The following is a 26,846-nucleotide window of genomic DNA, read 5'->3' on the forward strand; positions in this document are numbered from 1 at the left end:
TCACACACATGCAGCCATCACACACACCCAGCCATCACACACACACACACACCCAGCCATCACACACACACACTCAGCCATCACACACACACACCCAGCCATCACACACACACACACACCCAGCCATCACACACACACCCAGCCATCACACACACACCCAGCCATCACACACACCAGATACCTCATACACACATGACACACACACAAATGCAGCATCACACATCTCACACACACACACACACATCACACACACACAATCTCCTCTGTGGTGCAGGGGCGGCTGATCTGTCCATGTGCACTGCAGCTCTTCAGTTTCTCCGGCTGCTCACAGCTCTGCACTGTCCCGGCACCTCCCCCGTCTCTCCTTCTCTGCCGGGATAGCAGCTAAGAGCAGGAGACGCCGGAGCTCTGTGCACACACCTCAGGTAGTGAGTCGCTGACCTCTCATCTTGATCGCTGCTGGCTCTCTTCCTCAGCGTGGCAGCGCCGCACACACAGGGGGCGGGGTGGGGGCGGGGGCGGGGGAGGGATCGGTCGGGAGGAGACCCAGCATGTATAAGAAAAAAAAAACAGCCACAAACCTAATCGGGCTCTCTCTACGTCCCGGAAGTGGGCGGGGCTTCACCGGCGGCCGCAAATTCGGGATTTTAAATGCCCGAAGCGGGACAGCGGGACCCCGGTGCCAAAGCGGGACTGTCACGCTGAAATCGGGACGGTTGGGAGGTATGCTAACGGACATACCCAGGGACAGGTGCACGTCCCAGAGGAGATGTGACACCATTTCAGAGCCAGACTCCAGATCAGAACTCTATACAGTCCCAAAACTCTCTGGAATCCCATAGGTCATAAGTGTGTGAATGTTATTAAGTCCCTGCATTTGGGCCAAGGCTCAAATATCCTCATGGATGTTTACATTTTTAGTCCCATTTTTTTGTATTATTTTGAAACCTTTTATATTGATCATCCTTAATAAATAAAACAATGCTCAATGTTTTTTCTTCTCATTTTTACAATGTTATATGTTACACACTCCTCCTAGTCCCCCCAAGCCACCTGCTTCACTGATACAATGTAGCTCTAGCTCCGGTTATTTCCAGTTCTACCTACAGATGGCGCTCTAGAGACAAACTTCTCAAGTTTCCAATTCTTTTACAAATAAAAAAGTTTGTGCAGCTCTACATGTGATCTGAGTTTCCTATGTAATAACTGCAGCCACAGCTCGGGGTGATGTCATCAGCATTTTCCCAGCTCCAAGGATTCTTCTTGCAATCTTCTTCCTATTTCCCTGCAGTTTAGGAGGAATCCAGGACAGAGGGGGGGTGCAGACTGTAGTTTATCTAGGAATGTAGGGTGACCTGAGTGTGACCTTGCTGGGAGTCCCTGTGTGGCAGGAGAACAGTGGGTGGGGGGGGATCTATTGGGATCAGAGTTTAGCAGCATTGATCAGCCCTGACTACTTTGTGCTGAAGGGAGGGGGAAGAGGCTAAGAAAGAGTCAGATCTGCCGGAAATGTCTGAAAACTTGAGTTTCCTCTGTGCAGCAGCAGCAAGAAGCAGCAGCCTTGTGTCCTGATCACTGGGACAATGCAGCAGGGTGACACAGGCTGCAGATCTCCCCCAGCACCATTGCTGTGCAGGCTCTGATTCTTCACTCTGCTGGGATCTAAGGAAGTACAACTTCCCCCCCAAGAAAAAACTCTGCAAGAAGATTTCTTCCCTCCAAGGATCTAAGGCTCCTTACTTACAATGGGACTCCCCACTCTGGAGTTCAGTGATTCCTGCTTGGATAGTCCAGACTTCAGGGAAAGGCTCAAATGTCATGAAATTGAACTGGAAAGGACCAATAAGTTTATTAAGGAGTTGATTAAAGATGGGAACATGCTGGTGGGAGCCTTGAGAAGTAAGTACCCAGGTCTGACAAGTCGCAGCAAGCTTGTTATTGAAGACTTTGCATTCAGAAAATTGCTGGGGAAAAGTTAGAAGCCGGAGTGTCTGGGTGTCTTGGGGTAGGATATGTATTTTGTATGGCTTCTTGGTCAGTTTTGTAGATATTTCTACTTGTGTAGCTGCTGCAGAATCTCTTGGATGCCAAATCTAGTCCTAGACGTGCTGAGATCTGCTTGTTGTTTACATTGTTTATTATTTTCTTATGTATTTATTTATATAGCACTGACTGATACATTTTCTTTGCCAAGAAAGTTTGCGGGAATCATGGTGGCGTGTTTTCTAATATATCGACACATAGACTAGTGGTGTGAAAAATGGAGTCACTGTCCTCTGTAGAAGTCTTCAACTTTTCCTTGCAGAACTTTTGTAAGCTGCTGAATATGACCAATGGCTGGTGCACACGAGCAACTTTCTCGGCCGCGGATCGCAGTCGTACATATGATCTATGGGGTAAAGCAAGTCTGACTTTTTCCTTGGACCGAGTCTTCGGCGATAGTGATGAGCGAATGTGCTGGGTAAGGTGTTATCTGAGCATGCTCAGGTGCTAACAGAGTGTCTTCGGTGTGCACGAAAAAATATGTTCAAGTCCCCGGCTTTTCGACAGGCGCAACATTGTCATTCAATTTGAAGAGGGTCATAGATGTTCACATTAGGGGTTTTAACACTTCATATTGTCATCAGGTCAAGAATACCCCCAATATGCTTACCAAAGCAATTATTGTTATGATTTGCTAATAAAGCGCCATCATATTCCACAACACTTTACAGACATGATCATCACTGCCCCCATCGGGGCTCACAATCTAGATTCCCTATCAGTCTGTCTTTGGAGCGTGGGAGGAAACCGACACAAACACGGGGAGAACATACAAACTCGTTATTGTCTTTGGTGGGATTTGAACCCAGGTCCCCAGAGCAATTGTGCTAACCACTGAGCCACTGTGCTGCCCAATAAACATTTTCCAAAACAGAGCCTTTTTGCCATGTGCTGGGTCAGTATGCATAGTTTGCTAAGCTTTCCCATATTTTTTTACAATGGGGGTCAATGGCTGACATAGGTACCTGTATGTCTGTGTGGTACATCGAGGGTCTTCGTGGCAGAATTTCAAAGCTTGTTTTACTTGGGGTATCAGATTATAAGACCTTTGCAGGAGAGGCAATGTACAGCTGCCCTGCTGGAAAAGCATAAAAAATATTCACTCCAAAACACCTGGAAAACTTTTCCTATTAATTTCTATTGGAAATGTGCTTAGCTCTACATACGAGGAGTATTTTGACTGTTTGTTTCTTCTTCTTCTTTTTTTTCTCTCAAGAGGCTTTGAAAAATGCCCTGGTGGGAAAAATAGTTGAATGTCACTCCTTTTGAATCTTCTCCAAAGTAGGCAATGTCCTATCAAAGGGCTGCAAAAAATGCCTGTTTGTTAGACAATCCCTGCATGTGTTGCGTCTGTCGAACAGCGGGGACTGGAACATATTTTTCGAGCACTCCGAAGACCCTCGGTTAGCACCCGAGCATGCTCAGATAACACCTTATCCCAGCACGTTCGCTCATCACTAGTGCCTATGCTTGTATTGTAAACACTTTAATGAATTGCCCCCTCATGTATTGGCCATTGAACTGAAGGCAGGAAACTTGAGTTCATCATGACGTCTCATGTCGTGGACAGGACGATACTGTGATGGAAATATCACTTCATAGCGCATTATATTATAAACTGGCGCAGCTTTCTGTTCTCCAGGGTCTGAAGGGAAAACTGCTGGAAAGTATGTTCCAGCCGCTTTAGATGGGTCATTATTGGTCAGTTAATGATCAATCAGTACCTGGTTAATGGCCTGTTTATACATGTATGAGGAGGAACTTAGAGTATTCCCATCTCCAAGATCCTATCCCAATGTGTAGTAGATGTAATAATATTAGCAATACCCCATCAATTAGAAATGTAGTATAGTTCTTCTGGTTACCCCATATGCAGGGTATTGCATCCATGGTTACAACCACTCATAGTGACAGTTAGTTACCGGTTAGTGGTCGTAACCATGGATACCTAAACTACTGCAATGCCCTGTACATGATAAGCAACATAGTGAATCAGGAGGACTATACTGCATTTCTAATTAGAGTTATTTGCTAATATTATTATTATTACACCTACTATATATTGGGATAGGATCTTGGAGATTGGGATACTACTTTAACAGTCTGTCCGCGTACAACATGAAGCTGTCAGCAGCGCATCTTCTGTTCAGCGAGTAATGTGCTGCTGATAACGATGATTTTACTGCTGACATAAATGCGCCAATCACTTGACGAACGTGCGCTTTGGTCATTTGTCAGGTGATCGTCTACATGTTTACACAGGATGATAATCAGAAATGAGTGTTCGCCTCTTTTGCTGATTATCGGACTATGGCCACATTCACACTTTCAGTATTCGGTCAGTATTTTACCTCAGTATCTGTAAGCCAAAACCAGGAGTGGGTGATAAATACAGAAGTGGTGACGGGTTTCTATTATACTTTACCTCTGATTGTTCCACTCCCTGAGGTAAAATACTGACCAAATACTGAACGTGTGAACGTGGCCTAAGATAAATAATAATAATAAATACATAATTCAGTGTGAACGCAGTCAGGATAGGCCTTTATTTTACTGATTTTTAGATCCTGTTCACTAAAATCCAAATCGGTTATAAACCGGCTACGATTTTGTGTTAAAAACTGGAGTTGTTGCCCATAGCAACCAGATGCCAGCTTTCATTTTCCCGCTCCGTATTATGAAACAGAAGATGTTGTCATTGGTTGTCATTGGCAGCGGTTTCACTGTTTGTCTGCCCAACTTTATTGATAAAGACAATTTTTACGAACAAAATGTTTTCATCGTGTAAAAATCTTGCAAGTTGTCCCTTGTGCAGTTTATCTTCGTGTCTGTGGCCCCTGCCTGGACTGTGTGGGCAGAGATTACCCCTCCAGGATACAGAAGCTTTTGTAATGTAATCTGATCCAGCTGTCAGAGGAGTTCTGGCCTCAGGGCTCCATCTCCCAGGAAGGGGCTGACATTCTTCACAATTCATTGGACATTTTTTTTTTTTTTTTGCATTTTTAACCTCAGGCCTAAGACTTTCCTCCAACAGTTTTTCATTACATGCAAAAAAAATAAAAAATCTCTATGGGGCTATCACCAGGAGTGGGAAATAAATCCAGAAGTGGTGGCGACGTGTTTCCATTACACTTTTCCTCTGATTGTTTCACTCCTGATTTTGGCTAACAAATACCTGATGTTACATACAGAATGTGTGACCGTGGCCCTAAAAGACCGGCTTCTACCCACCTGTTCCCCTTGTGACGTACACCTGTCACTCAACGAGCCTGGGGCGGGATGAAACGGCCAGAGAGCAGCCTCTTGGACTAGTCACCCGTGCGGCGTAGTCCCCGGCTCGGTGTAAGATGTGTGTTTTCTTTGTAAAGCCGCAGCGTTTCAAATCAAAACTTACCTGCCTGAAATGACCGAGACTGACCATGGTTCATGTCTCCGGATTGTAGGCAGCATGAACCAGCTGTCAGGTTCCCTGTAAAATTGGCTTTAAAAAAATTATATAAAATCGTTAGTGCTTCTATTGGGAAGTAATTAAAAATGTTTTCTGTTCGAGTTTTACTAATCACCCTGATATTTCTTGCCCAAATTGTAAATTTGACAAGAATAAGGATGTACGGTATTATGATTCTGTGTTGATTGGACTCCTAATATAGTTACATGTCATATAAAAAATGAATGGTGTTCTCTATTGGACCTTGTAATGTTTGTACTACTTCTTTGACACTGTATTATCCCTGTATTGTGACATCACTGTGTGTATTATCCCTGTATTGTGACATCACTGTGTGTATTATCCCTGTACTGTGACATCACTGTGTGTATTATCCCTGTACTGTGACATCACTGTGTGTATTATCCCTGTACTGTGACATCACTTTGTGTAGTTTCCCTGTACTGTGACATCACCGTGTGTATTATCCCTGTACTGTGACATCACTTTGTGTAGTTTCCCTGTACTGTGACATCACTGTGTGTATTATCCCTGGACTGTGACATCACTGGGTGTATTATCCCTGTACTGTGACATCACCGTGTGTATTATCCCTGGACTGTGACATCACTTTGTGTAGTTTCCCTGTATGGTGACATCACTGTGTGTATTATCCCTGTACTGTGACTTCACTGTGTGTATTATCCCTGTACTGTGACATCACTGTGTGCATTATGAATGGTGTAATTACACTGTCATAGGTTCAAAAGTACACCGGTGCCTAGGGAGGACTATGGTTCCTCTGCTCCATAACACGACACCAGTTCTATAAATTGTATGTAAAATGGGGGGCACTTATTTATATCGCCAGCTTGCAGACTCTGCTGTAAATTCTTTGCATTATTTACACAATCCTCATTTGGGACAATGGGCTCCTTCCTCTGCTGCCTGTGGGAACTGGTAATTAATTGAGGGCAGGGGTCCTAACTGCTTTGAGGACAGCATCTTGTGATTTACGTGAGCAGGGAATTTGTGTTTCTGTTTTACTCTGGGAAAGAAAGTGAAGGGTTAACCGCACCCACAGGTACTACAAGCGCCATATATGAACACCATTCGTATGGTTCCCATTTACATTTTTTTTTTTTACGTTTGTAAGATTTCCTTTAATCACTGCTCCACTTTCATGGCCTTCTGCTTGTAATAATGAAATCCTTTTTCGCTCTCCCTGATGTGTTCGGAGTTTTTCTGCTTTGCGCTTGCAGAATACGAATACAGTCAGACGGCGGGGCCTTCTTTAGACAAGGTAATTTTACCTATTATGATCAACAATTCAATTATTTCGCTGTCTCATTTAATTCATTGGGCTGGGTTCAAACGCGGGCGATAGTCAGAGGGTGTACTATCCACCCGAACACTCCTCTCCCTGCCTGCAGAATCAGCACTGACCTATCCTCCTCAGGACAGACCACCAATATCAGATTGGTGGCGGTCCAAACCTCGTCATCCCTACCAATCAGCTGTTTGAAAAATCCGCTTGTTGTGCGTGGCATAGTCAACACAGCCTCAACACATGCATGGACTTCCTGTTTGTTAGGCAATCCCTGCATGTGTTGCGCCTGTCAGGGTTAGACTGGCCCACCAGAGAACCGGAGAATCCTCCGTAGGGCCCTGGCTTCTCCTTCAGGAGAGTTCTAGGGGGGGCTCTTCAGTGGGGGAGAAAGGTGGGCCCTCAGAATCAAATCCTCCGGGGTCCCAATGTTCATCAGTCTGACATTGGCGCCTGTCGATAATCCATGAGACATGCAGCCACTTGGACTGGAACCCATTTTTCGAGCACGCCGAAGACACCCGGTTAGCACCCGAGCATGGCGGATAACACCATATCTGAGCACGTTCGGTCATCACTATTAAGCATGTATGTATAGATTCTATAATATAATAAGTATAGTATTCTCATATCCGTTCTTGCCTGTTATTTTTCAGAATCTCTAGACAGTCCTGTAGGGCATAGTCATTTTCTTATTAATTCCATCAGCCTGTTTTTGTCTGCCTCCTTGATGTATCCTGGATTATACTGGTTTATACTAATTTGATCCCCATTTATGTTTCCTGCTAAAAGTATATTAAAATAAATATAAGTAACGGACCGGATTGTTATTCCTGGCTCCACGCAGACCATTGTAGTTCAGATGACCCGGTAATTGGGTTATAGTTACAAACCGCAGTCACGTTTCATAACAATGCTCTTTATGACTTTAACTAGGTCGTACGTATAGGGTAGAAGCTTATACGTTCCTCCAGAGCATTGTCCATCCCTCTACATTTTCATGCATGCCGGCACAACCTCCGTAGGCTGCTGCACAGGCGCCATGAAATTCTATGTAAGGGATCATTCAGACATCAGTGATTATCTTGTACGAGGAAGTTGGTCCGAGTTTCATCAGTCTTTTTTTTTTATCAGAGTGTCTGATGATCAGAGTTCGATGTGTCAGTTTTTACCATCAGAGTTTGGTGAAAATTTCACCAATTTTTCTTGGCTGAGAAATAAACAAACAAAAAAATTATCTCCCTTCTCTTATCTAGTAGTCAGCAAAAGATGTTTAGTACGTAGACAGCATGGGGGCTGTCCCATTTTTTTTTTTTCACGAAACGATTGCCGATTTTGATCTACCATTCTGATCAAAATCTAACATTAGTCCACAATTTTGCCAGGACCGCCGTTTTGAAAAAAAATCACCGACATCAGAACTGCTTTATTCTTGAAAAGCACAGGTAGCACCCTACGAGAAAAACTGACTTGTGAATGAACCCTTAGGAGGTATTCATTCTCGTAAGCAATCAATGTTCGGTGCACCATGTCACAATTTTTTTTCATATAGGATCCGACTTGAAAATTTCGTAGGCTACCTTGATTGGAAGTTGGAGAAATATCAAAGTACAGTAGAGGGTTTTATGTAGCTGTGATGTCAATCAGCTTTTTGTATGGTTTTAACTGACGTCAAGATCATATTCCCGGGCCCCAGATTGACGTTTAGAGTAAGAAAATTGGCCAAAGTCTAAAGTGTTGTGTCTGTGCATGTTATAGGGCCTTAAAGAGAATGCACCCTTTATGGTGACACATATATGGAGTACGTATAGGTCTCTATTACAGAACCAAAGCCCTCGGTGGGCTTCTGTATGGATTTCGGAATGGAAATTTTAGAGATGATCCTTAGGACTTTTTATGGGTCCACTGTCATATTGAATAGATTTCTGGCTTCTGCTGTACTCAGACTGTCAGACATAACTTTGTTTTCTTCTTCCATGTGATGTCCTGGCCAGGAGGAATGTTTGCATGAGTCACAAGATAAAGTTAGAAAAAAACAATGTGCTCAAGGTAATCGTTGGGTTTCTCCAAGCTCAGGATCAGATTTCCATGGTTTGCCTATGGGTTTATAGAAAGCATTTTACTGAAAGTTTGTCGCTTCACGGAAAGGAGCTGGAGATTACTTTTTCTCATCTTTGGGAAGTGACCCGTGATGAAGGTTACACTGATCAACAAATATCGAAGCCAAAAAAATCAGCTGTTAATATCATATACAAACCACAGACTTGTATGCACACATACCTGTATTCATACACTTACAGGTACAAACATATTCATACAACTATATATTCTAATAAATGCTCGGAACCCTGGTCAGTATTCCGTTTTGGGGGCCCTGTGTGCCGCCTCCTACCTGCTGGCATCATTGGCTCCTTATTGATTAGCCAGCCTTCCATGATGTCATCATTGCTGATCTAAAAAGGAAAAGAGGAGCCGGGGATGCAAGATACCAACAGGTAGGACGCGGTTCGCAGGGCTATTGTTTGCCAGCTACAAAAATAATGACGTCCACTGGATCAGGGTCCTGTAAATCAATTCGCTCATCCCCTAATTACTGTGCACCATACATACACATATCTATACACCTGCTCATGCATAATTAGGCAAGCAATTACACCTGTATTTACACACTTACAAATTAAGTTTCTCATATTCATACACTTACTACTACATGCATTTGCACACATACACACTCATACCCATCCAGACAGTATTTGTGCACACATACATACACATACCGTTACCCATGCTTCCAGACAGTATTTGTGCACTTGTGACGCCCACCAGGGCCATGGGGTACTCGGAACCAGGCCGGACAGTTCTTTGGGGAAATCACGGGGCCGTGACCCGACTCCGTGGCCCTGGGCGTGCAACAAAAATGCATAGGGATTGTGAGCCCTCGCGGGCAGGGTCCTCTCTCCTCCTGTACCAGTTATGACTTGTATTGTTCAAGATTATTGTACTTGTTTTTATTATGTATACCCCTCCTCACTTGTAAAGCGCCATGGAATAAATGGCGCTATAACAATAAATAATAATAATAATAATAATAGGGAAAAGTTATTTGGGATTGATTCGTGACGCCACCTGTGGTGTTCGACAAGGGATGGCCGACACTGCGGTTCAGGTCCACTTTGGCCGATGGTGATGCAGCAAAGATGGTACAGCTCCCCCCACGGATAGAGCGGGGCCCCAGGGCAGATAAAACAGGCGGATAAGGTGGTGGTGAACGTTGGGGTGCGGAGAATAAGCAAGGGACGCAGAAACATACAGTTTTCTTTACTTTTTACTTCTTGGTAGATGAACATGCAATCTGGGGTACCAGTTACAGATGACAGCGGGAGTCCGGCTAGCCTGGAAGCATTCAGGGGGTCCACCTTACCAGGTGGGGTTGGAGGCCTTCCTGCTGCTCTCCCTTTTCGGGTCCCTGCTGCCTGTAGCTAAGCTGCGGCTCTCTCCGCCGTGTTGGCTTTGTCCTGTATGGCAGACAGCACAAGCCTATCACAGGCACTGCCTTTTCACTGGCATCCCCGGGCTCTTGGTCTGCTGTGTTGCCTCCGGGTGATCAGTGTGGCCAGGGAGCTTACAGTTCCCTGCCCTCCAGATTCGGCTGTCAGGGCGTACAGCACCCGCACAGCCAAGGACTCTGGCGTCCTTCTTGTCAGCTCTCTGTTTTGGGGCCAGCTCTGACGCAGATGCAATTCCCCAGAGTCCTTGTCCATGCTCCTCTCTCCTTTCCCCACACTAACTCCCTAACAGACTACCCTGACTCCTCCTCCCGAGCAGAGAGAGCAGCTCCCCTGAGGTTGGGTCTAGAGCTCCCCCTTTTGGCCTGGAGCAGGAATTGTGATGCATGCTGTGTATTACCTGGCATGGGGACCTCTTCCTGCTTCCAGGCATGACATCAGCCTTCAGAGGGAGGCAATGTCACCGTGGCAACCAGACTCTGGGGTGCCACATACACATATATACTCATACCCTTACCCATACTTACAGACAGTATTTGTGCATACAGATAGTATTTGTGCACACATACACACTCATACCTTTACCCATACATACAGACAGTATCTGTGCATACATACATACATACCCATACATACAGACAGTATCTGTGCACACATACATACCCATACCCTTACCCATACATACAGACAGTATTTGTGCACACATATATACTTCTATTCACACTCTCATATATTTACTCACACAGATCCTCATGTCTGTATGCGCTCATATACACATACATATTCCTATCCATGCTCATACCTTCATTTGCACAAATACATACGTGGCTCTATCTATTATACACACACTCATACCCTTTTGTGCACATATACATCGTCCTATCAAGAAACATACAAATACATACATTTATATAATATAATATATATGTGTACTTGGCCAAAAATATTTCTGGACAGCTTTTCCTGACATATATACTTTAATGTAAATATAGACATTTACCAGGCTGAGGCCAAAAAGTGTGTTCTTCTGGTTTCTGCCTGGCCATTTTGTGTCCACATCTTGTTTTATTTAACCATATAGGAAATTACATTAGTCTGTAGCTTCCTATTTGGAGAATCGCAGTAAAGAATTAAATAGGGTACAGTATATCTTCCCTTTTTTAATTTTTTTGGAATGGGTCTCGATGGACAACCACATTGTTGCTGGTGTAGGGTGTACACCATACACCGGATAACAGCTAAAAATGCTGTGTGTAGCCCAGTACATACATTTGCAGACATACATGCACACACATACACACACTCACCTAAACATACCGTACTTATACATTCTTACTGTACACCCATACCTATTTATATCCATACACATACTGATATATACATTTATAAACATATGCACATATATTAACATGCACATATATACTTGTGCATCCATACAAACTACTATTGTATAGTCATGGTCGAAAGTGTTGGCACTCTTGAAATTGTTCCAGAGAATTAATTATTTATCCCAGAGAATTATTGCAATTACGCATGTTTTGTTATACACATGTTTATTTCCTTGGACATAATTTCACACAAAACCTCAAAAATGGGAAGGACAAAATTTTTGGTATCTTTCCAAAATTATCGGTAAACAACTTAAGCATGTGATGCTTGCTCAAACTCACCTGTGGCAAGTAATATCTGACAATCACACCTGAAACCAGAGAGATTGACTCATTATTTGTATTGTGTGTCACACAAAGCATGGAGAACAGAAAAAGGAGAAGAAAACGGTCTGAGGTCTTGAGAACAAATTGTTGAACAGTATTAACAATCTCAAGGTTACAAGTCCATCTTCAGAGATCTTAATGTTCCTTTGTCCACAGTTTGCAATATAATCAAGAAATTTACTACCCATGGCATTGTAGATAATCTCCCTGGACGTGGATGACACAGAAAAATAGATGAAAGGTTACAATGCAGGATAGTCCGGATGGTGGATAAGCAGCCCCAAACTAGTTCCAAATAAATTAAAGCTGTGCTGCAGGCTCAGGGTGCAGCAGTGTCAGCACAAACTATCCATCGACATTTGAATGAAATGAAACGCTATGGCAGGAGACCCAGGAGGACCGCATTGCTGAGACATAAAAAAGCTAGACTGCAGTTTGCCAAAATGTACTTGAATAAGCCAATATTAATGGGAAAGTGTCTTGTGGACAGATGAGACCAAGACAGAGCTTTTTGGTTAAGCATATCACTCTGCTGTTTACAGAAAAGGGAATGAGGCCTATATAGAAAAGACCAAGTACCTACAGTCAAATATGGTGGAGGTTCAAAGATATTTTGAGGTTGTTTTGTTGCCTCTGGCACTAATTGCCTTAACTGTGTTCAATGCATCATGAAATCTGAAGATTGTCAAAGGATTTTGGGTCGCAATGTAGTGCCCAGTGTCAGAAAGCTGGGCTTGCGTCCTAGGTCATGGGTCTTCCAGCCGGACAATGACCCCAAACATACTTCAAGAAGCCTACAGAAATGGATGGAAATCAAACACTGGAGAGTCTTGAAGCGGTCAACAATGGGTCCAGATCTAAATACCATTGAACACTTGTGGAAAAATCTTACATTTGCTCCAGGTATTTGAAGGGTGCCTTCTCCCAACAGCAGTTTGCAAAACAAGAGTTGTCCAAAATTCCAGGTGAGAGGTGTAAGAAGTTCGTTGATGGTTACAGGAAGCGATTGATTTTAGTTATTCATTCCAAAGGATATGCAAGCAAATATAAAGTTGAGGGTGCCAACAATTTTGCCTGGACCATTTTTGGGGTTTTGTGTGAAATTATGTCCAATTTTCCCTCTTTTCTTTAAATTTTTTTTTTATGTTGCTCCAATACATACAAAGGAAATAAATGTGAATAACAAAAAGTGTAATTGCTATAATTTTCTAAGAGAAATATTTCATTTTCTGGAACAATTTCAAGGGTGCCAACACTTTTGGCCATGACTGTGTATATTCGCATATCTATAAATACAGATGTATAAAGTTTTACACATATACATACATGCACATACGAATATTCATACATACCCACACACACACACACACGTAAATATATACTCTCGTATATATTCCCAGATTACGGATTGCAATCCTCAGGCTCGGCATGGTGGTGTCATGGTTAGCTCTCCTGCACTTCACTACTGGGCTCCATTGTTTTTCTCTGCATGATGATTTATTTGTTGACGTGTAAGTTTATTTTGGTTTCCTGTGTCTCCCACTAGTAAAAATATACCATGGAGTTAATTTGGTCTTGTAGGAAACTTGTGTCTGTAGATCTGAAATGGGAACATCTTGTTGAATTTCCCCAAAGGAGGAACAAGAGACCGGGCAGAGATTTCAGAAATGTCATAAGCTCTTATTCATCAGGACTGCCATTTTGCTTGCCAGTCTTGATGATCTCTCTTGACTAAGCTCCACCAACTTTTCAAAAAGTTAGCGGACTGGCATAAAAATGTCAAAAGTCACTACATTTTTGCACATCGAGTTGTGTAAAAATTTGGCAACCTGTCAAACAGTCTTGGGAAAACTGGTGGATGAATCGGATCCATGGACGTCATTAATACCCCAAAATCCGGAATATTTGATAATCTGACGCTCATTTACTTGAATTAATTCCATATCAAAAGACCATAAAGCCATAAGTGACGCAATGGAGAATACCTTTTGTATCATTTTTTTTTTGCTCTGTTTATTATATGATTCAGTATATGACTTTATGACAGCCATTACTTTTATTTTCCCACACTATCGGAATATTTTTGGACTTGTGGTTTTTATTCTGCAGTTTACAAGTCCTAAGGGACGTCCAGATGTCACCAGTTTATCATGGATGCTAAAGTTCACGTCTGGTTCCTATTAACTGTCATTTAGTTTTACTTAGCGGGCATTCCTTACCGAGAAGTTTGCGAGACAAAGGCTTTATATTACCCATGCACAGTATAATAATATAACCTCACTATGTGCAAAGCTCTGTTCCCTTCTGATTGTCCATTTGGGCAGAGCCATTTTGTTTTTTTTAAAGGGTTTTCTCATCACAAATGTTTATGGCAGGATATTCCATAAATGACTTATAGGTGTGGTCCCGCCATTTGAACCAGTACCTGTCTTGAGGACAGACCGCCCCGTCTCTTCATGCGAAGTTATCTCCATACACTTCTAAGAAATTTTTGAAAATACCTAAGCAAAACAAGTAGACAGGCTGTTGTGTAGGGTAAAAGCTGGAGGCACTTACACTATATGAACATCAAAGCAGTACACCTGCAAAGCTTTCATGATCTCCCATTCTACATACATAAGCATTAATATGGTGGACCCCTTTGGAGCTTCCATTTTTGTGTGAAGGCTTTTTCCAAGATTCCAGAATGTTTCTGTGGCAATATTTCACCATTCATCCAGAAGAGCATTTGTGAGGTCAGACACTGATATTGAACGAGAGGGTTGGGTTTGCAATCTCTGTTCTAGCTCAATGGGGTTGAGGTCCGTTCTCTGTGCGGCCGGTCATGTTCTTCAAAACCAAACTTCACCAACCATGTCTTTCTGGACCAAGCTTTGTGCACTGTGGGCCTTTCTTAAACCGTTCCCACAATTTTGGAAGCACATAATTGTCCAAAATGTCTTGGACTGAAGCATTAGGTTTTCTTTCAATGGAACTAAGGGCTTAAGCTGACTCCCCGAATAACAAGCCCGTAGCGTTGGCCTTCCTCCAGCAAACTAGAGGTGGCACGATGCAGTCAGGTGGGCAACGTTCCCCTGGCATTTACCGAGCCCAAACTCGTCCAGCAGATTATAGACAGAGAAGTGTGATCTGACACTGCACAGACCAATTGTTCACTGCCCTAGAGTCCATTGGTGGTAGCTTTACATCACTCCGTCCACCGCTTTATTTATTTTAATTTACTTTATTTGCTTATGTTGCAGATTGTGTCCTTGGTGGAATTTGAACCTAGTACTCCAGTGCTGCAAGGCTAACCAATGACCTATCGTGCTTCCATTTCATCCCATTGCATCCTTTCGCTTGGCATTGTATTTGGTGATTATAAGGCTTAGATGTAACTGCTTGGCCATGAAGCCCCCGGCGGGGTGCAGTGTCTGTGCTGGTGGTAATATAAGAGGAGGTCCGGACTCTGCAGAGAATTGGTGACTTTTCTGCCCTCCAGCACTCGGTGACCCCACTCTATAACGTTACGGGGTCTCCACTTCATGGCTGAGCAGCTGCGGTTCCTTTCACTTCTCAATAATATCACTCGCAGGTGATTGAGGAAGATTTAAGATGAAAAAATGTCAAGAACTTGTTACAACGTTGACTCCTATTATAGCACTATTATCGAATTCAGAGAATGAGCCATTTTACAACAAATGTCAGTGTTACTCACCTGTCCTGGTTTCAGCAGCACATCTTGCTTCCTTCCCCTAAGGCTAATTCTCTAGGTTAATGCACTGCATAAGAAAGGAAGGAGGGCACTCACTGATCTGAAGCTTGACTTTGCTTTATTAAATGTTCATTAAAACATCATGGCCGGGAGAGTAAACAAGGAGCTCCTGTGAGCAGTGTGAAGACGACGGCCGTTTCGCGCTCTCACTGCGCTTCCACGGGTCTGTACCAGCGCAGTGAGAGGGCGAAACGGCCGTCATCTTCACACTGCTCACAGGAGCTCCTTGTTTACTCTCCCGGCCATGATGATTTAATGAACATTTAATAAAGCAAAGTCAAGCTTCACATCGGTGAGTGCCCTCCTTCCTTTCTTATGCAGTGCATTGATTTTCATGTGATTTCTGGAGGAGCACCTGGTAGCTTGTGGTGGAATTTGGACTGCTTTTCTGCATGAAAGCACTTGATGTGCACAGAGGCTGTAGGTCTCCAAGTGGAAGGTAGTGCCGTCCCCTTTTTTTTTCTTTTTCTTTTGTCAAATAATTCTCTAGGTTACTATGTTATCCTGACAAGTGCCTTTGACGTCATCGCTCAAGTCCTTTTAAGGCTGGCTCAGGCACCCATATGTGCCTGAGTATTTAGAAAACATTTTTCTTGACTTCTAGTTGTCAGGAATTTGCTTCTTCCACTTCACTCAGCCACAGCTAAGTGTCTAATTATCTCCTTTGCTACTTATTACTTCTACTTCTCTACAAATGCTATTTTCAAGCTCAGTCTAGCTTATTTAAGTGTAGTTCACACCTATCATTTTGTAATCAAGATTCCAGATTACCAACTTTTTGACACTGTTCGTAGTGCTGTTCACGCCTATGTCTCTGCTTTCAAGGTACCGCATCTCTGCAAGCAAGTCACCAGTTTGCCAATACATTTCTGCTAATGATGTGTGAACTGTGTCTCTGCAAGCAAGTTTACCAATGTTTCAATGTTATCATGTGGTTAACCATTTCTCTGCAACAAGTTCTTGGTGACATACTTCTCTGCTATTAACCATAGCCCTCCTGTATATTCACATGTGGCTCTTCTTCATCAAGCACTTCTTGCTCCACTTATCTGTCTACCCCGGCCCTGCATACCCTGCTGTCCTGTCCTCGCTGATCCACGTGCTATCCGTCTAGACCCATTACTCATCCTGACTTGCTGATCAGAGAATCCAAAGTACCAGGTGAGACTATTAGGCTATGTGCACACGTATAATGGTCCACTGCGGATTTTGCTGCAGATTTATTGCGGATTTACCGTGGTTTTTCTGCGGATTTCACTGCGGTTTTACAACTGCGGTTTTCTATAGGAGCAGCTGTAAAGAAAGAAGTGACATGCTGCGGAATGTAAACCGCTGCGTTTCCGCGTGTTTTTTTCCGCAGCATGTGCACAGCGTTTTTTGTTTCCCATAGGTTTACATTGTATTGTAAACTCATGGGAAACTGCTGTGGACCCGCAGCTGCATCGTGTGCACATACCCTTACTAAAGGCAGACTGCATGGCCAAGGATTGGATTTTATACACCTGTGACAGTGGGACTGAATGCACAACCTGAATATAATGATAAATAATTGTGTTCAAATATTTTGTCCATATAATGTAGGCCCATTCATTCTTGGGATTGATAGAGCCCATAAACATTAAAAGGGAATAAACTTTATATAATAGGTTTTCACCGTTTTTTACTAGTGTTGATCGGTTGGACTCAATTTAAAGAGTAATAAATTATTAATATTATATATATATATTTATATATATATCTTGAAACCATCACTACCCACTCAAACCAGTGTCTGAAAGTTCACAGCTTATTGTATCTCTCGAGTCGAGATTACAATAGAGAACAGATTCAGTAGAAAGTTTTTTGGGTTCATAAACCTCACTTTCAGCCCTCAAGGATACGCTAAGCAGAAATGGGTTGAGCTATTTTTGTGGGGTCTTAGGACCTTGATGCTCATGATCAGCATTAATAAATGACTCAATAATATTGATAAACTTATATTAAAGCGGATTGTATAATTTCTCTGTGAAACTTTATTTCAAAGTATTTGCCTTTTGATTGATCAATATCTTCTAAATATTACGCTATTGCATTAAAGTCCATGACAAATGCTGTAATGCCTAATGGCGTGAAAAAGTCACACTGCAGGTTACAGAATGTCCAGTAAGCTGAAAGGCAATATGTCAGCAGTTTTTTCACTATGTAATCTGACCAGCAGCATGAGGTAGGGACAGATACCCTGACTCCAGGGATGTGTTACTTAGTTTACTGGGTGCAGCAGTTATGATAGTCACAGTCTTCTTTGCTGCAGATGACATCTACAGAATAGGAGGAATAGAACTAAGCAACAGCACGTATGAAAAAGACTTGGGTATACTAATAGATCACAGAGTGCACATGAGTCAACTGTGTGTGATGCCGCAGCAAAAAAAGGCAGATGCAGTTGTAGGATACATTAAGAGAAGCATACAGTCTAGATCACGTGAAGTAATTATCCCCCTCTACTCCTCCTTGGTCAGACCTTATCTGGAATACTGTGTCCAGTTCTCGGCACCGCATTAAAAACTACATTGAAAAACTGGAGCAAGTTCAGAGAAGAGCTACCACAATGGTGAGCGGACTGTAAACTATGTCCTATGATGAACGGTTAAAGGATTTGGGAATGTTTAGCCTCCAAAAAAGAAGGCTAAGAGGAGACTTAATAGCTGTCTACAAATATCTGAAGGGCTGTCACAGTGTAGAGGGATCATCATTATTCTCATTTGCACAAGGAAACACGAGAATCAATGAAATTAATCTGAAAGGGAGAAGATACAGATTAGATATTAGAAAAAACTGAGGGGCTTCTATTAAATCTAAGGGGAATCCAATTAAATCTCGCCTTTGCATGGTCATGCGCCGGACGAATGTCTTATAATATGACTTCAGTATTTACAATATTCAGTCGCCCCTGTTCTGACGCGAGACGTCGAGGACTTGTGTAATGTACAAAACGCGGCTGCAAAATGACAAATACATATAGTGGAAAACACAGAAATTGTCAGTCACACCCAATTATACCAGAGAGCTCTGACAAGCTCCGCAGTAAAAGGCTTGATATTGTTTTGATTTCAGTTGCTCCTCGGGGAAGATTAGAGAAATTGTGTTCATGCCTCAAAAATCATGAAAGAAATTGAAGAGCCGGCCATGCCTGCCTGCCGTAGGCTCGTTAAAAGTCTTCCTTGTTCTAGCATGAGAGTTGGCTGAGACTTGGCGTTCAGTGGTATGAGCATCAGCCCGAAAAAAAAAAAGAGTTTGGCTATTAAACTGATCTACGACTTGTCAGATGTTCATAATGTCTTTCTCAGGTTAAGAGTCAATAGGAAATTAGTAAATGGATAACTGGACCTAAACAGACACTGGGTCAATTTTAAGATACTCGAGTGGTTCACAAATTTTTGCTCCCAGCTACTTACGCGAAGTGAATAGCACTGCTATGTTTGAGTTTCTTTTTGCCAAATTTGGGTTTTGGGTCATTTAGTTGCTGTTATTTAAAGGGTTTTTCCCATCTTTAGAAGTTTTTGCCTAAGTGATATCTTACTAATCGGTAGGGTGTGACCACCAGGACCACCACATGCGAATGTCTCGGTGGCTGGACATGTTCACCACCACTCCTTTCACTTTTTGTGGGACTGCCGGAAAAAGAGGAACGCTGAATGGAGCGGTGGTGCCAGTGTCTGGACCCCTTTCTGTTCAAACAGGGCTCTGCAACGCCCGGTTTTATGAATCGATGGGTGTCCCAGCAATCGGATCCTCACCTATCTGCAAGTCATCACCTACTGTAAGGATAGGTTATACCGTAACTTCTAAAGATGGGAATACCCTATTAAATGGTTCCACCAGAAACGTTTGGAAAAGGGACTCAACCAATCACCATTCAACCATATGAAAAAAGTTCTACGGGGCGATTTATATCGCCGGCCTCGATGAGGGGACATTTTGGAGCATCTTGATTCTTTAAGAGATGTGTGCCACCATGTGTGCCTCCCCGCTAATCTTACTTAGCTGTGCTGGACTAAGCACCGCCAAGCATCGTATATTTGTTGGACGGGGTTCATCACACCCTCGTTTCGCCCCAGTTTGTCGGAACAGAGGCGAGAATGACTTGAAAATGTCAGAAGTTGCAATTTTTTTTTAAGCAACCTTGTGTTGTGCAAAAAAGTTGTGATTTTTTTTTTCTTTCTTTTTTTTTAATGCTTTTTTTTTCTCAAGAAATGCGGTGAAAACTTTGAGTCACCCCATAGAGTAAAGTCACTAAACAAGGCAAGTTTTTGATTTTAAAGCTGTTTTTGGAGATTCTCAACTTCTAAGGGTCCCACTGCATGTGTCCTCCTTTCCGTCAGGCATCTATCTCAAATGCAAGATGGAAACCGATGGAGGAACTCATCCTCTTGCCTTCAACAACAACTGATGTACCGGACAGGTACAGGCGCCGGTCTGGGGGATGGAGCTAAACATTTCATGTAAGCTTTTGGTCCATCCACAGGAGTAAGAAAAATGGCATTGAGTTATTTTTTTCATAAGTTTCATCATTCGTTGGAATTTGGTTGAGTCCTTTCGGGCTCAAAATTGTGAGTTTAGTACAATGGATATTTGTCAATCCAGCCTTAGAAGGGTCCCATGACCATAAGGTGATCACGTAGGGCTCCATTTATCAAAGCTAAGTGGCGTAAAAGCGTTGAAAAGTTGCAAAAATTTTGGCAAAATTTTACAGCTTTTGGCAATTTCCCGCCAGTTTCTCTCAACTCCGCCAAAATGGGCAGAACAGGGGCGCGGCGGGGTTGTGACAGCCCGTCTAATTTATGACAAGGTGTGGCATTTCTTCCACCAGAAACCAAACTCCAATCAAGGACTAGAGTAAGATTTCGGAGGCGCACGCCTTTTATCAGATTCCTCCCTCTACTTGGATCAAGAGTGATCTGCGATTAAACCTGGGTGTAACCTGCTGACCTCCTGAACTTAGTGTAGTCGATTTTTTATTATTTTTTTTTAATGCATCACTCCTTTCCTGACTCTTCTTTCTTGTATGAAGAGTTGAGTTACAGTGACTTTGTCTGGCGTATGACCTTGAGACTTCTGCTGGTTCACAAGCTTTAGACTCCATAATTTACCAATGTGCTTAGTTAATCACCATGAAGGAATCCTATTAAGGCATCCTTTCCACCCGAATCATTTTATTACTGTGTTCAATGGAAGGCAAAGACGTTTTCTTGCTCCAAGCTCGCTCACGTCTTTATATGCCGTCCTTAAACCGGAGTGTTGGGTCGTCAGTATCACACGATTATATATTGTCGGTACTGTGAGAAATAATCCGACTTTTATCGGGATGAAAATTAAAAGCTTTTCTTCAATGATTTGTTTACGAAAGAGTGACTTTATCCAAATGGTAAAAGACCTTTAAAGTGGTCGTACGCGACCCTGTGCTATTCCTTGCATTTCAATCATTTGTTTTTTATGATTAAGAGTCCAGTGGGCGGTGCTAATTAGTGTTCAACAGCCTTCCTTGTGACTGTACACACAGAGATTTCTGCCGTTCACTCAGTCGGACCCCCACTGGACTCTAAAGCATAGAAAAAGCAGGGAATCTAACAAGCATTAGTTATACTGTCCCTTGACATTGCTGAATAGGACCGCCCACTGGACTCCTAAGCCTAGAACGAGCAGGCATATAAATCAGTAGACGTTATGCTGAACCTTTTTGCACAATCCCATATATCAGTCTGCTTTTCCCCATTTGCATTATACCATGCTGCCCACAGGGTGACAGGTTCCTTTTAGTACCAAATTAAGGCTATTTTCGATTTGTTGTAACATGGATGGATTTTAGTGTCCATATTCCACCCAGACCACCTACAGTTCTTCTGAACTTATCTTAAATTAAAGGGAATCTGTCAGCAGGTTTTTGCTCTGCAGTCTGAGGATAGCATTATGTAGGGAAAGAGACCTTGATTCCAGTGATGTGCCACTTATTAGGCTGTGTGGTGTTGTTTGCATACAATGAATGTTTTATCAGCAGGTGATTATCACTGCACGGACTGATGCTCAGGCTCTAATAAACGGCTTGCTGTCACTATACATAGACAGCTGTGATGTGGGCGGGGGTTAGCATGCTACATCTAAAAACTCTGCTTGTATCACACGTACTGCACCCAGTATACTTAGTAATACATCGCTGGAATCAGGGTCTCTGCCCCTACAATATGCTGTTCTCAGATAAAGTAGAAAAAACCTTCCCTTTAAATTTATCACAGAACTTTATGGTGATTTGATGGTTCAGTAGAACGCAAGAAAAGGATTTAAGCTGATCCGCGTTAATCCCTGGGAAATGAGATTAATTGGTCACTGTTCATAATATATATGTAAGTAATATAGAAAATTACTCCTAAAATAGCTTTAGCTAAGTACCATGCTTTATTTTCATGTACTAATACTATTGACTTACTGTAAGGTATATACTTGTTTTTTTCTTGGGTTTTGCTTGTGAAATGACCACAGTGTGAACGCGCTCTTACGCTTTACATGTATTCCAGCTTATAGTCACTTCTTTTGGTTTTAGATAAATATATATGCTGACTTTTTATCCACTAAAGAGCCACTTTTCTGCCTCCCAAATTCATCATCCAATATGAAAATCCATTTAAATCCATCTTGGTCCACGTAAGACAGACTGGCAGCCACTGAGGGATCAGATTACAGCTGCCTATTAAAGTCGTTGTATGTAAATAGGAATAAGTTGCGGATTTCTCCTGCGCTGCTGTGTACGGAAGACGCCAAATCTCAACGATTAATTCAAACACGTGGTTTTCATTCTAAGTGTCAAGTACTTCTTCCTCAGGAAATCCTATTATTGGAGGAGGAAGAGAATAGATCGGCATGGATGCAGTCAGAGAAACAGATCTGAGCTTCAGCTTCTAGCAAGTAATTTATCTTATCCCAGAGCTGGATTCTCAGCTACAATGCTCAGTAGTGCTGCATAATATATCCTCTATGCTGCTCATGTTTGTATGTGTTGTGTATGGGGGACATCACAACAGCATCCACTAGTTGAGAGACAACTGAAAATCAGAACTTGATCCTGCAGAGGAGAAACTGGTGAAAATGCAGGATTCAAGTCATGAAGTAGCCAGAAATAGTGTTATAAGATGGGAATAATTCTTTAAGGAGGACCTGTCACTTGCCATAAATATGTATTTTTTTTATAACAGGTGTAATTGCCACTGTTCTCCTGAGTCCGGCGCTGTTTTTCTTTTGTTCCTGCGCCCCTCCATTCCTGAGATACGGCCATTTCTTCCTGATGTATAAATCTAGTTTTGTAAGCCAAGAGGGTGTGGTCAACAGTTTTTTCAGCTGAGTCTTCTATGTGACCACGCCCACTTGGCAAGCAAGCCTAGATTTATACACAGGGAAGAGTGGGCCATAACTCAGGAACGGAGAGGTGCAGGAACAAAAGAAAAACAGCGCCGGATTCAGGAGAACAGCGGCAATTACGCCAGGTAAAAACATTTCATATTTATTATGAGTGACAGGTCGTCTTATATCACTATTAAAGTAGGACGCCGTGGGAAGATCTAAATGTTGTCGTAACCAAATAAAAATTGTAAAATTAATAGTGCCAATATAAAGAATGCTTCTAGTTACGGAGAAATACCTGTGGCTATAGAACATTCCGTGGTAAGAATTCTAGTGAGCGTGTCCACATTAAATATGGTCGTGGCGACCATTGATATTCCATAGCGGTGTGACTATACAGAGCGGCGAGTCTGCACACCCGTATATCTTCCCCTCTGGGACGGCGGCGGACGGATCCCTGCTTTAATATGTGCGATACATTTTTATTTGAAGGTATTATTCTTGGAGTTTCCTCGAATGTTATGATCCATTGTTTGTTTAGGCCGTTCCTGGAGAGCTGGAGCGACACATTTGTATTCATGAGATCTATTTATGTGGTTTTCCATTGGATTTATAGACTGGGGGTGGGGGTTTACGCCGCCGTATCTGTCGCTGACGGCGGTCACGATTTCCGCACGTGCCCTTACTTTTTAATGACAGATTTTCCTTGGCACAGTTCATGTGAGTCCATTATTCTTCCACTGACACATTGTAACGCCAGAGATTCACTACGGGGAAGGCATTGATCAGCCGTAATGTCTGCCTTTGATGGGGCTCATGTTTACCGGTGACTGAGTCGTGTCCTAATATCTGATCTTATTCCGCCCGTTGTCAGTTTTATCAATTCCGTCAATCTTCATTTTTAATCCTTTCTCCCTCTAAGTGGTCAGCGCCACATTCTCCAGTAATTCATGTCCATGACTTTCACGTCTGACACGGCCTGCAGTTTGTGGTTTATTATTCCCATAGAGAACCTATCATGGGGCCTTCCGGTGCCTAATGTTATGAGATTGTCAGGTGCACAGATGTAGCAGAGCCGAGTTTGTCAGATAATGATCTATATTCTGCAACACCTGTATTACACCGATGTAGCAGAGCCGAGATTGTTATATATTCATCAATATTCCTCAGTGCTGTATTATACTGATGTAGCAGGGCCGAGATTGTTATATAATGATCTATATTCCTCAGTGCTGTATTACACCGATGTAGCAGAGCTGAGATTGTTATATAATCATCTATATTCCTCAGTGCTGATACCTATGTAGCAGAGCTGAGATTGTTACATAATGATCTATATTCCTCAGTGCTGTATTAGACTGATGTAGCTGAGCCGAGATTGTTATATATTCATCTATATTCCTCAGTGCTGTATTACATTGATGTAGCAGAGCCAAGATTGTTACATAATGATCTACATTCCTCAACGCTGTATTATACTGATGTAGCAGAGCCGAGTTCGTTACAGTATTTTGGAATGTAGATCATTATGTATTAGACTGATGTAGCAGATTTGAGTTTGTCATATACTGTCATCATTTATACTCTGAAATAATGAATGACACAGATGTAGCAAAGCTGAGTTTGTCAGATAATCCATGTTTCACCACACTATATGATGCTGATGTAGTACAGCCGAGTTTCTAAACTCTTATATGTTCTGCAACATTGTACTGATGTAGCAGAGCTGAGTTGCTAGATAATCTGTATTCTGCATCCCCTGCATGGCACAGATGTAGTAGAGCCGAGTTTGGTTAGATAATGTAAATTCTACAACACTGGATGATGCAGATGTAGCAAAGTTGAAATTGTGAGATAATAAGGTGTGATACAAATGTAGCAGAGCTGAGTTTGTTAGTAATCAGTAATGTAAAATCTCCAACATTATATTCTGCAAAACTGTATGATACTGATGTAGCAGATCTGAGTCTGTCATATGATGATCTGTATTCCCCAGTACTTAATTACTAATGTCGCAGTGCTGCCTACAGACCCCTAGTAAAATGCCAGGTTTTTGTCATGTGGCTAAATCATCCCAAGTACAATCATTTCAGATCCTTTTCCACCTGTAATGTCCCCGAAAATCTCTACAAATCCATTTGAATATAAACTGAAATCTTTGAGTGGAAAGATAAAAATAAAGAGATAAAATAATGTGATTGTATAAATAAATATATGCACATCATTAAACTAATACTTTGTGGAAGTCCCCTTTAAATTTATGACATCATTCAGTCTTTTATTATCATCATGGCACATCTAGAATTGGCAGTGGTTGCCCACTCTCCCTTGAAGTAGCTCCAAAAACTGTCAGATCATGAGGACAATTCCTGTGGACAGCGCTTTCTTCTGGTCACCCACAGTTTTTTATATTGATTGCGGTCTGGGCTCTGCCTGGACCTTTCTAAAAGATTGATCTTCTTCTTGTATAGCCATTCTTTTATCGATTTGGAGGTATGCTTAGGGTTATTGTCGTGCTGAAATTCATCTTCCACTTTCTGTTGCAAAATTGACTGATATTTGAAACTGTTCATAATTCGTTCCACCATGCTTCACTGTGGGAATGGTGTTCTTTTGGTGAAGCATAGTGTTAGCTTAGTGCCAAACATACATTTTGGAATTGCTTTGCATGTTTTCTTTGTCAGAAAAGGCTTCCATCAGTCATGAGCAAAAGGGTAACAATAAAGTGACATGACAAGAATCTTCATAACTAATCATATGCTAAGTAGTTGCAAGTCAAATTTATGTATGAGATAGCCAAGATGATTGTGTATAAAATGATTGTGGTCTGACCTTCGAAGCAGTGGTGAATGGTGAGATCTGGAGCCTGAAAGTCAAAGGTTCTAAACATTGTTATCCTTTTGCTCGTCACAGAATGAAGAATATAGGTGATTGTTGTCACATGCAGTACACAACAAGCATTTGCCAGAAATTCCTGCAGCTCCTTTAATGTTGCTGTCAGTCTTTTGGCAGCCTCCCAGACCAATTTTTCTTTTCTTTTTCATCAATTTTTGGGGGCCACATTTAAGCCATTTCTTGATGACTGTCTTCACAGTGTTCCATGGTATCAGGGATGTCTCCAGGTTTTCATGCGCACTGGGCAAAAGAGTCTCAGTGTGCCCCTTTAACACATACCACAATTCATGATGCACAGAAACAGCAGAGAAATATAGGGATAGTACAACACCAGATTTGACTTCTTACATTACATGAGTGATATCTATTGTACATTTTACATTAGCTCAGAAACCAGACAGTATAGTCCTCTATACAGAATAATGAGCCCCATATATTGCTCCAAACAGAATAATGAGCCCCATAAATTGCTCCATACAGAATAATAAGCCCCATAAATTGCTCCATACAGAATAATAAGCCCCATAAATTGCTCCATACAGAATAATAAGCCCCATATATTGCTCCATACAGAATAATGAGCCCCATATATTGCTCCATACAGAATAATGAGCCCCATATATTGCTCCATACAAAATGGACCCCATATAATGCTCCCTGCAGAATGGGCCCCATATAATGCTCCTTACTGAATGGGCCCCAAATAATGCTCCTTGCAGTATATGATGGGCCTCATAAAATAATTGGCCCCATAAGATGCTCCATATAGAATGGACCCCAGAAGATGCACCATATAGAATGATCCCATTCT

At 42.2% G+C, this 26,846-nt stretch overlaps 1 protein-coding gene across 3 annotated transcripts in view; it reads left to right on the forward strand.

Moving 5' to 3' along the window:
- Nucleotides 1–592: 592 nt before the first annotated feature.
- The window catches only part of ARHGAP42 (Rho GTPase activating protein 42), a 326,179-nt gene continuing 299,925 nt past the window's right edge, over nt 593–26,846 (forward strand). The window contains exon 1 of one of the 3 annotated variants that reach the window (XM_077298474.1): nt 593–723. Coding sequence is in view for 1 of the 3 variants with exons in the window: in XM_077298472.1 (XP_077154587.1) it covers nt 1,746–1,899 (154 nt within the window). In the remaining 2 variants the exon portion in view is untranslated. The other 2 variants (XM_077298472.1, XM_077298473.1) reach the window with 2 other exon arrangements.

This window comes from Ranitomeya variabilis, chromosome 3 (genome assembly GCF_051348905.1).
Source record: "Ranitomeya variabilis isolate aRanVar5 chromosome 3, aRanVar5.hap1, whole genome shotgun sequence".
Lineage (NCBI taxonomy): Eukaryota > Metazoa > Chordata > Amphibia > Anura > Dendrobatidae > Ranitomeya > Ranitomeya variabilis.